This window comes from Limulus polyphemus, unplaced genomic scaffold (assembly GCF_000517525.1).
Source record: "Limulus polyphemus unplaced genomic scaffold, Limulus_polyphemus-2.1.2 Scaffold3614, whole genome shotgun sequence".
Lineage (NCBI taxonomy): Eukaryota > Metazoa > Arthropoda > Merostomata > Xiphosura > Limulidae > Limulus > Limulus polyphemus.
This window is the reverse complement of record NW_013669224.1, coordinates 92,000-104,302: the sequence shown is the minus strand read 5'-3', so window position 1 is coordinate 104,302 and position 12,303 is coordinate 92,000. Positions and strand designations below refer to the sequence as shown.

The following is a 12,303-nucleotide window of genomic DNA, read 5'->3' as shown; positions in this document are numbered from 1 at the left end:
ACTGAAGAAAAGGGAAGAACAGTGATGTCAAACGAATATACATCCTCATTCATCCTGATTTTCTTTTGTGTGAAATTTACGTATTTTAGTCTCAAAACTACGTGTTGTGGTCTTTCTCTTATGTATTGCGTTATGACGTTTTGTGTAAAATCTGTACCTGGTGGAGAAAAATGGATATCATTTTCGGATTCAGCGTACAGGAATTACTGTAGAATTCAAGACAATAAAACCATCGCAGACCTGTGTAATTTAAGACTTTACTACTATAATAGGGGCTGGAATGCCAACATCAGGAGGTAAGTTTATCTTACTTACCCCGAGTGGTAGAACCTTATTTTCATTTTTCTTTTTTCAACATGTGAGACAAGCGAACGGAAGTTGAGACTGGTAGACGGTGTATCCCCACCGCAATGCGGGTCTTACTTCCGCAGTATCCTCCAAAACCCAGGGCACATTTTATATCCAACATTATGGTCTGTACCCTGGGAATCCTTTTAATTTATGCAGCTTCTTCATTTTCGTTTTTTGTTTGGACTTGTTTTGTTCATTAAAATGTCGTTCATCACAGGTTTGGATTTGCTGTTTTTAACGCAGTCTTTCCTTTTGATGTTAATTTTTGCTTGACTGTTTAAGTACTAATTATATATATGATAGTTCAGCCTGCTGAGAACGTACTTGTTGGAAGAGTATCCCACGAGGACTAATGAGGCTGGATTCTGCAACATGAGGAATCAAAGAGAAGACAGGTTGTTATATGTGATACAGCCTATAGGTGTGAAATTTCACACGTGGTTGCATGTAATTAAAACTTAGCTCTTGAAATCCAAGTAAATATATATTTTTTAAATTTTCAAGTAGTTAACTTCAAGTTTAAAGGCTGTTTCCGTCGCTCAACCATTTAGTTTCTTTTTGTTGTTTTTTAAGTTTCATCGTAACGATAAATACATTAGATCCTATCAGGCCTATTTTTTAACTTTAGAAATGTTTATATCATAATCTTAGTTGGCAACATGAGCCTAGAACTTTCTGAATAAAATTAGTTCAACTCAATTTGAGATGGCATTACAGAAGCTACTAAACAATGTGCCATTAAGCATTGACTAGTCAATAGCTGCAAAACGATTCGACATTAATAAAGATACTTCATAATCACAAAGATCCACTCGCCACGATGGACTTTCAAGGAAGACCTAGCCGTTGTATGTTATTTACATAACTAACAACGTGGGTTTTGATGTTCTATACGTTCGTGAGAGAAAACTAACTTTCAAATGATTTTTACAAATTTGTGAATTTGTTATGATAATAGTTGTTTCAAAAGTATTGTGGTCAAGCGACTACCTGAATCACAAGTTATACAAACATATAGAACGGTATTCTCTAGAGTTGAATTTTTTATTTATTTTTTTTTTGCAATAGATTTTGAAAAATTAAGAACTAAATTTCTCGCATGGTTTTGAAATGAGAGACTCTTAGTTGTTGATTAATCTTATTATTAATTTAATAACGATTAATCTTATTATTTAGTGCCGAGTCTTATACCGTTAGGGTTAAGAAAAAAAAATGTGTTTCTTTATAGCTCTTTTTAACCTTAGACTAAATACTCTTCCCATAGCATAGGTCAACTACAATGGCTATTCGTACCCGTGAGAACGATAGCTATATAACTGTATATAACAATATGTTATCTTTCACAGCACAAGGGGAAAATATTGACATTCTACGCAGCCGAAAGTTTTCACAATTCAGGACGATAAAGTAAACTTAAATGAGTTTATCTGTTGCGAAACTAGAAAGTATACTCCCGTAGGAAATTGCCGTTGCTTCGTGAATTATATATAATCCCGATTAATTTCTTGTTTGTTTGTAATTAAACACAAAGCTACACAAGGGCTGTCTGTGCTCTGCCCACCACGGGTATCGAAACCAGGATTCTAGCGTTGTAAATTAATTTCTTATTTCTGTTTAAACATGTATATATAATTCTTATCATGTCAACAACCCGAATGTCTTGCACTTGTAACAACAGTACTAATATAAATATACTTTATCCAGGAGTAACGCGTATAACAAATAATATTACATTAACACATCCTTGTGTAGTAGTATGAATTAACGATGACTGAGAGTGTCATTACATTAGCTTTCCAGTACACCAGAAATTTTGTTGAAATCTGAACTTAATATTTAGACAGTAGCTAAAAGGAAAACATCAGTACCTTGCAGAAGACTGTAATAAATTATGGAATTAGATACAGAAGTGGCGATACCTGAACAAAATCAGCTGCAGCTTTAATCCCAATTATTTACTTTAAGGATACAATTTTTATTGATTTGTTTGTTTTGAATTTCGCGCAAAGCAACACGAGGGCTATCTGCGTTAGCCGTCCCTAATTTAGCCGTGAAAGACTAGTCATCACCACCCACCGCCTCTTTTACCACTCTTTTTGGATTGAACATCACATTATATTGCCCCCACGGCTGGAAAGGCGAGCATGTTTGGTGGGACGGGGATTCGAACCCGCGACCCTATGATTGCGAATCATGCGCCCTAACCAACTCACCATGCCAGGTCGCAATTTTTATGTCAAGGATAACCTGAATGCCATAGAAAACATATAAAAAATTTTTTGCTAATTATCAAGTTTTCATACAAGTTAAATCAAAAAATAAATTAGATTGTGTTTAAATTCTCATTCGAAGAAATCTTTATCTGGTGAAAAAAAAAACGGAAATGATTTTTCAAATTCTTCGGAAATTGGTAATTTAAAAATTCTTTTATATTCAGTCTCATATTTCTAAAATGAGAATCTTTTTTTAGTATTAACACATTTCGTTTATTTAACAGAACCTGTTAATTGTTGTGACTTAATTCATGTTTTCGAGAATGCGCTCTTTCTCCGACGATATAACTTTCAAGCAGATTGAATTCTATTTTTGTTGTCAGATTTACAGATAGTACCATGCACTAAATGTGCATTTTATTCCTTATACGGAAATCTAAGATCGATTTTTTTTTCGTTTTAATTTATACTTCTTTTAATCGTAAGCTACAAAAGACCGTATTTATTTAACTAAATTTTTTAGACAAAATCGTGTTCCAAAGAAGATTGATTGTTAACCATGCAAGAGTAGTAATAATCTGTAACGGATCAGCATGACATAAATGGTATTTTAAACGATGATATATCATCTCTTGTGAGATAAAAGGAATTTTCGAAAATAGGAACTGAATAGCTTATAAGAAAGATGTAAGATAGTTTTGGATACTACATTGTTAAACTTGTATAAATGATTGATTAACTATCCAGACTTTCATAAAAATAAAATTGTTAACACGTTATGCAATGAAATGTTGAATTAAGTTTTTTGATTATCTAAGGGCCAAGCGTGGCCTGGTAGTTATCATGCCGGACTGTGGGTCTGCGAGTTCCTCATTTGCGTCCCATTAACGCACAAAACAAACAATATATATGTATAAAACAAATGAGAATTACAATGACTACCTGAAATTACATGCTATTGTTTAGCTTACATATAGAAATTACCAGCACCCATATATTTCTACTTGTTCACTATAGTAAAGTTGTTTTGAACATAATCAATGTGGCTAAGAAATCTCATACAGCAGTGTGTATAATACAGAATGTTATTCTATAGGCCATACTTAATCTACAAAAATCAGAGTCAGTAATACTTTTGCAAAAAACAAATGCAAGGTTTTATCCTCTTGCACATTACTTGGATTTGGATATCATCATAAAAACTTATGACACGATTATCTGTTTACCTAGAAATATGATGCAGATGCTACTGTTTCGAAATTATTTACGTTTCATAGACTTTACAGCGTTATTTTGTTTGTTTTATGCGCAAGCAAAGCTACACGATAGACCATCTGCATGTATCGGACCCCAATTTTTAACGTTATAAGCCCATAAACTTACAACTACGCCACCGAGGGGCACATCGTATTTGAGCTTTTCTTAAACATAAAAACTTTTGTGAAACTCGGGAGTAAGTCGTTTCAGCAAGTAGGAAAGAGAAAGATATCTCGGCATTTTCGTTAATGTTATTTTAGTAAAGTTCCGCTTAACGACGCACAACGAGATAAAATCTGGAATGCATTAACCTTTTGATTTTAACAGCAAGAAAATTATTAAGAATAACTGAACTAAAGAGTAGTTTTAACTGAAAGTTAGTTGTAGATGTTTAATTAGTAGAGCCTTACTTTAAAACTTAATGCACGTTCGTTATCTTAACACGGTGGCCGTTATTGCTAAGTTGAAGTTGAAGGGCGTGGGATTTCATCGTGGGTTTGATAACAGTAATCCAGTAAAAGGATTAGAAAAACTCGGCTGATTGAATCTCTGAAATCATTTCTAAATCAGAACAAACCTTCCGTTCCAATACTTTTACAACTATAAGGCGGACTTTTGATTTAAGGAAAGTACTTACGACATTTTTAAAACCTGGTTTTCGTCACATTATTGCTGAAAATAGTTTGGTTATTGAAGTTTTTTTTCCACACTTATTTACTAGCTTTCATTTGGTATTTTCCTCCGGAAATACTTTTTTACTTTGATAGAAAACGGCTTTCATTTGGTATTTTCCTCCGGAAATGCTTTTTACTTTGATAGAAAGCGGCAAAAATAATTATTTTACAATACCTAGGTACTGTAGCAATACAACATATCACAGCAAATAGTTTCAGTAAATGTAACCGTTAAACAAGAATTTCTAGTCATACAACAATCTCTTGAGTGTTATAAAATTTCTCTGTATGATGAAATCATATCCTTTTTCACATATAGTTGTCACTCTGTAGTGGATTAATTGTTATTACAGTTTGTTCAAATAACATTATAGTGTCTTCAGTGCAGTTGAATGTAGCAAACTGATTTTATTTGTTTCAGAGCATCATATTACAGTTCATGTTAAATTTGATATAGCAGAGGAATTCGTCAGAAGGTTAGGTTTTAGGGGAATAACCTATCTCGAAAGTAAACGTGTTTGAAGAACGATTACACTAGTGTAACGTATTATAAATTGCACAAGTTACTGCATATTGTGCTTACAACCGATTAATTTTGTTACCAGTTGGGTTATTCCAATAAGACCGTTTGTCGTGTTTCTTTTTTAAATATTTGTAAGTAGACAAACGTTATAAATAGCCCATTGTCTGTTTGTATGTTTGTTGTTAAGCGCAAAGTTACATAAAGGGCTATCTGCACTCCATTCACCGCGGGTAATAGTGTTGTAAGTCTGGAACAATTGGGCTAGAGCACAGTTCAACTTCACCGAGTTTTTTTTTATGAATGGTAATGTGTAAAATGTGTAATGGTAATGTAAAATGTGTAATGTGTATACAGCTATGGTGATTTTTCTGGGAAATACATTTTGCGATTGTTTTGATAGCTTTTTGTCCAAAAGAGAAGTACCTCACCCAGTGGCACAGCGGTATGTCTGCGGACTTACAACATTATAAACCGGGTTTCGATACCCGTGGTGGGCAGAGCACAGATAGCCCATTGTGTAGCTCTGTGCTTAATTACAACCAACCCAAAAATAATTTATGGTGGCTCATAATTTTGTAATGAACTGCAAGCTAAAAAAATAAAAAGTAAAAGAATAGTTACTATTTATTAACGCTTTGAACCAGTCTTATATCTATGTAAAAGTAAAAGAATAGTTACTATTTATTAACGCTTTGAACCAGTCTTATATCTATGCGAATTTTCATAGGACTTATTATATTTTAGACTAATGAAGTCGAGCGCATATTGATGATACTTTCATGTTTTTCTTTTCGTTAATTTATCATTTGCCGTCTGTTTGTTAATTTATAATGAAAGACCTCTGCATTTTGTTTGTATACCCACTGGCTTTTCTTAAAATAATTACACGCAGATGACTAGTGGAATACATTTTGTTGACCGCTTACAAGTATATTTTGGAAAAATTATATATTAAGTTTAATAACCTTATATACACATATTTTTTCCGTTGTCAAGTTATGAAAAAGTGTAAAAATTCTAAACAAGTAAGAAAAACTAAAATAATTCTGTATATGGAAGTAGTAAGAGAGTGATATCAGATGTTATCTTATTCTGAAATTAGTAAAAAAATTATGAAAAGAAACGCTTCTTACGAGAGAGAGAGAGAGAGAAGTCACTTGACCGTTATCGTTTCGGTTTACAAGGCTTCTAAACATCTCTTTTTATCATAGGTGTTATCGTACTATTAGAATAATATATAAAATGGATATATAATAATATTTTAGCAGAGTAAACTAGCCATATAGAAATAAAGAGTAACTTACTGACTTATGAAACTAATTCTGTTTTACAAACTAATACCACAAATACGTAGAGAAAAAACTAAAACTTTTAATAATTAATTAAACTGCTTTGAATAATCATTTGAACACCTATACTGCGAATGATATTTTCTGTCTTTCTCCTAGCATTTTAAAATTGCCGTTTCTAGATAGAAAAACAAAATCCTGATATTTAAGGGGGAATGGCATGTGTATTAGCAGAAAGAATATTACATGGTATTTGGGTGTATAGTAGCCAAAAGCACTAAATGAAATATATATATTTTTTTACATTTATAACAACTTTATGTATTATAATAATTAACCAAAAGGTAAAACATTTAAAACACAATAAGAAAAAACGCCAACCCTTCTTCACTGACATATTAAACGCCCGTCGAGTAACAAGATGTACCAATTTGGGGAAATATCGATTTGAAATTGGTAATTAGAAAATCTGGAAAAATATTTTAGATTTGCCCATGCTGGAAATGTTTTATTCACGCAACACTCTTATGTTATGTGTTTCCAGTAAAGGCTACGTAGCTCTCCAGTGGCTCAGCAGTAAGTCTGAAAGCTTATAACGCTAAAAATCTGCTTCCAATACCGGTGGTGGCGCTTAACAACAAATAAACAAAGGACTACTTATAACGTTTGTCTACTCACAAACATTTAAATTTTATATACTGGTGTAATAATTACATTTAAGACTGAGGATAATCTTATGAAACTGATATAATAGTTTATTTTTATCTCCCTCAGACATAGTTTATTGGTTATTGTTAGTAAAATATAAACTTAGATTTAGTCTCAATTTTTAAAGTGAAAAATCAAGCAAAAATTCGCTTGTTGACACCGATCATTTAATAAAAGTGTAAGATATGTTATAATTGTAGTTAAATAGAATAAAAAGTACCTTAAGATCAACCATATTGATCTTTTGCTTGCAATGACAAAATAGAACGTATCAGGGATTACATATACACGTGTCTGTTTAGAATTAGTATTTAAATATTCATATCGCAGTTCTGCGTTACATATATATACACACAATAACAGGGATTGCAGTGAGCGTATCATGAGAAATCAGGCGGCGTTTAAATCGCTTTGTACGAAAATCACAACTGAATTATATGATTGTGGTTCGTTCTAAAATGTCTAGTCTTACGAGAAATAATTTAATATGCGCGACAACTACTTGTATTATATCACGTCAAATAGATTGATATATTTCAGGATGCGTCATACAGATAAGAAGCTCAAACGAGTGACCAGTAATAATTGAATATGAACTACAAGAACAAATCAAGTTATTTTCTGTTGACTTCATTGTAGATTGTGTAGGGTCTCTCTGTGTGTATATATACCAGGTTTTATCTCTACTTAATTTATCTAATTAAAAGATAAACAGGCTTACAATGATAATTTCGAATTATACTCGTGATTTTTTAAATATATAACCGAAATAGGTGAAGTGATGAAAATAAGGAACCACAATTTTTTACATTTTTTTTTTGGCAACCCAGTCTTTACGAAAGCTTTCATCATCTTGTGGGAATTGTTGACTTACTCCTGTATCATGTGTTTACGCTAGAACTTTTGGTATAAAATTATCAATTTTTAGTGCAAACTTCGTCTAATTTGGTTAAATGTCTGTCGATTCAAAATTAGGGAAGGCATGCGCAAAGACTCAAATAAAGAAGCTTCTTGCGCAACACCGTAAACGGTTTTTACTGTAATTCTAATGACTATAGATCATTATCTGTACCATCAGTATCTATGGATTAATTAAGATTAATTAAGACATACGTATTTATCTAAAATAAATCAGCATGTGCGGAATAATTAACATAGTATAACGAACCCTGCACGGAATAAATTCTCACTGGTCTTTTCTGGTAGCTACAATAGTAAATTAAGTTTCTCTTCGTTAAAATATGTTTTACTTTTATTCTACTCTTATAAATAATGATATATTAGGAGTATAATTATAAGTAAAATTATACTTTTTTTTCCAGAAAATATCAAACATAAAATTCCTGTTATTCATAGGTTTTGGCAACACAGTATTAAATTCTGTCATCTGGTGGACAAATATCTAACTAAAATATAATTGTTCGGTAATAAATCAGCTAGTTAAAAAGACTTTCTTCAAAGCAGAATGTCTCTTTAAAAGGACATGATATTAACAAATGTTGATAAAATCTTCCAATTATATGATATAATTACAGTATACTTGTCATTCAATTTTTGTCAAATTGATTTCAATATTTTATGTATAAAGTTTAGTATGTAACTAATGTTATATCTTCTATTTTAAGAGTATTTTACTACATTACCATTTAAGTTGTATAACATTTAGTCACTTATTTGTTATTCATAAAAGAAAGAAATTATCTTATGTCATTTAAAGATAACATTCACAAGAAACTATAGGGCAACTAATATGTACTTAATTGTTTTTTATATTTAATACATGTGGTTTCCTTTAACCTTTAGCCACTGTATTCAACAAATATTGGAAAGTGTCTATCACTGTCATCAGAATAATGTGGTCCATAGAGATCTCAAGGTAAGTTTAAAAATTTGAGTCTGATTAATATTATATGTTTGATACTAAGAAATGACATATGCTCAAAGACTTGGTAAATCATTTTACATGTATTAATTACTCGTGTTGTGAAACACAAAGACATTTAATCTACGTACTTCCTTTTTTATAATGCTTTCAAAGGAACTTTTGAAGCAAATAATGGTTATTGTTTGCTAATGAGTTAACTTATCTAGATAACCTATACCTAATTAAATAATTAACTGGTATATAGGGATACTTAATATTATTACATGTAAAGAAAATTGTTTTGAAGCTTGTGAATTATCTCAAACATAAAATTCTGGCTTTACTTTTTGTATAATAATTTTTATATTTTAGTCTACTGGATGATTCCTCCTTCAAATTATTCTGCCTTTTGATTTCCAGTTGAAAGACCTGAAATGGTAGTCACTACTGGTTCTGAAACATCTTCAAAACCAATATCAGAATCATAAGGAATTTTATAGAAGAGTCTGTCAACATACACAGCTTTAAGTCACTTTGGATGAAAATACAAAAAACTTGCTGTAGTCTGTTCACAAACTTTATGATTGCAAACAACTCGAGTTTATATATATGTCTCTAAGATGAAATACTAATGTTTCACAAAACTTTCAGTGATGCATTACGTAGTTAACTGTTTCTACGATTCTAAGAAGTATGTATTAAATACACATATTATATATACACATATATAAATGCATGTTGGAGTATATATTCTCATTATAATTATTCAGAAATATTACATTTGTGGATACAGTTTAAATCATCACTGACTTAATAAGCTTTAGTTTTAACTTCTCATATGTGAAAAGGAAAAATTTAGATCTTTTTTTTATACTGAACTTATTTTTGGTCTCATTTCACCAGCCAGAAAATCTCCTCTTAGCAAGCAAGACTAAAGGAGCAGCTGTGAAACTAGCAGATTTTGGTCTCGCTATTGAAGTGCAAGGAGACCAGCAAGCTTGGTATGGTAAGTGTTGTTACATGTAGATGAGCAAAGAAATCAACTTTTCAGTACAACTAATTACTCTTTCTGTATTGTACCTCCCACTATTATGTTGCTAAAGTGGCAAAAAAATAACTTTTGGTTTTTGCTTCTCTTAAAGAAATGAGTGATTTAGTCATAAGTCAAAATGTGAAACACAACCTATTACTACCTATTTCTGGACTCTAACAAAAGTGTGCAAATAAGCTAAGAAAAAGCAAAACCTAACGTTTTTTTGTTCCATAACTTAATAATTTGTTTTTCCAGTTTCTTGAATGTTTATGCTATTGAGGTAATTGAAGTATTCCTTTTGAATTACCTTTATATCTGTTTATTTTCACACTTTTTTTTTTGTCTATCACAAGGTATTACTTAGAAAGTTTTTAATTCATTCAGTGTCTGAATTCAACACTAGGATAGACCTGTAGCAGTATTTGTTAGTGTAGGTTAGTAATGTGATTTCAGATACATTTTGGCTAAAGCTTTTTTCTTAAAATATTAATCATGTAATAAATTAACATGTGAAAAAATATAGGATGAAGGAAAATAAAGTTTCTTGAAAAACTTTGTTATGAGTAGGTATAAAAATAGAAGATGCATGAACCAGTTTTTTCTATAGTTTTGAACTTATGGTAATAAGAAAACATTATTTATAAATGTATTTGGTTTTTTTTGCCCATTCTACAAAAGCTTGAACAGAGTAAATTCCTAGCCCAGAAGATGTCTAATCAAAAAACGTAAAACATATAATAATAATTAAGAGCTAGTTTAACCCTTACTTGTTATTCTTCACAATTCTTTGGGGCACATGAGATTATTTTAAAATTACAAATATTTATCTCTGACTATAAGAAGAAAGATTTTGGGAAAGATCCTATAAATGATCCTCTTAGTTTAGAATATTATGTCTTTTAAATGCTGGAATCTTTTGATAGAGAACTTTAGAGAAGTATTTTTGAAAATTATAACTTATTCAGCAGTAGCCAACATTATTTTAAAACAGATTTTTTTCCCTCGTATTCTGTCTAATTTCTTCCTTCTCCAGTGACTCGGCAGTAAATATGAAGGTTTATGATGCTAGAAATTAGATTTTGATACTCTCAATTGGAGCACAACAGATAGTCTATAGTATAACTTTGTGCTTAATAGCAAACAAACAGGTTTCTTCATTTCTTATAATTTTTGTTTCTTTATATTAGGGTGTCATGATCATTAATCTTTTTTTACATTTTGTTGCTATATTGATGTGCACCATTAATTCTGTTAAATTTAATATTGATTTAAGATGATGGACAAGGCATCTACTGTAAAAAAATCTCTCTAACTGATAATGACCTGGAAAGGCTTTCTGGAAGATATGTAGTTTTATGATCTATTTTAATGTTGAGAATTATAAGATCATACAGTTAAAGAAAATAAATTAAAAAAGGCAATAGTAACTGCCAAAGTAATAATATTACATAGCCTTTAGGCAAAACTTTGCATTTTGAAGTAAAAGTAATAGTAAGTGTGGATGAAGACACAAAACTCAAAACATCATCTCTAGAAGTATCAACTAACTTATTTGCAAGGAAGTAACTACAGCTCTGAATAATTGCATGATTTAATGAAAAAGAAAAATATTTTCAGCCCAAGTATATCCATTACACCTAGGGACCTGAGAAATTAAATATTATTATTGAGCACCACCTACTTGCATGAGAAGTTTATACTAGCACATAAACCCCTATCAAAGACAGGAGTAGTTTAAAAATACAGTCCATTAACAATTATAATCTCAAATATTCTGAGAATGATTAAAGAATATTTCATATTAATCAATAAAATCAAAATGGCAGTTATTTACTAATTAAACTAAAGATTGATATTAGCAATCTATTACTAAAGATTAAACATCAAATTTAATACATCGTATCTTGCAGGCTTTGCTGGAACACCAGGATATCTGTCACCAGAAGTACTTAAGAAGGACCCATATGGTAAACCAGTTGATATATGGGCATGTGGTTAGTACTTTCCTTACATAGCATGTACTTATATATCAGTATGTTTGTTATGTTTTAGTACTATCACAAGGTATTTCATATTTATCAAATTATGTTTTTTTCTATTTTATACCATTTCAGGTGTCAAATTTTTGTTGTGTAGTGTTAAGTTGATTTTACAGATGCTTTCTATATACTTCATTTTTTGTGCATAATTGTTACATGTATTTCTTGATTGAGTCATTGTTTCATCTGCAGTTTATATTATGTATGTTTATCATATTGATGTAAGTTGTACTAAATTCCTTTTTTTTTACTACTTTTCTATGGATATTTGTATGGTGTATTATGTGTGTCACATCATTGTTTAATTATCCATAGACACTGAAAGCTACTTTATTATTGGTTCATCTGTATA

The 12,303-nt window shown here is 30.9% G+C and overlaps 1 protein-coding gene across 1 annotated transcript in view; it reads left to right on the top strand.

Annotated features, from left to right (window-relative positions):
- Positions 1–280: 280 nt before the first annotated feature.
- Positions 281–12,303, top strand: part of LOC106469691 (calcium/calmodulin-dependent protein kinase type II alpha chain-like) — a 41,553-nt gene continuing 29,530 nt past the window's right edge. Inside the window, exons 1-5 of the mRNA XM_022398271.1 lie at positions 281–296; positions 4,917–4,971; positions 8,819–8,891; positions 9,783–9,885; positions 11,823–11,906. Of these exons, the coding sequence (XP_022253979.1) occupies positions 281–296; positions 4,917–4,971; positions 8,819–8,891; positions 9,783–9,885; positions 11,823–11,906 (331 nt within the window). The remainder of the gene's footprint in view (positions 297–4,916; positions 4,972–8,818; positions 8,892–9,782; positions 9,886–11,822; positions 11,907–12,303) is intronic.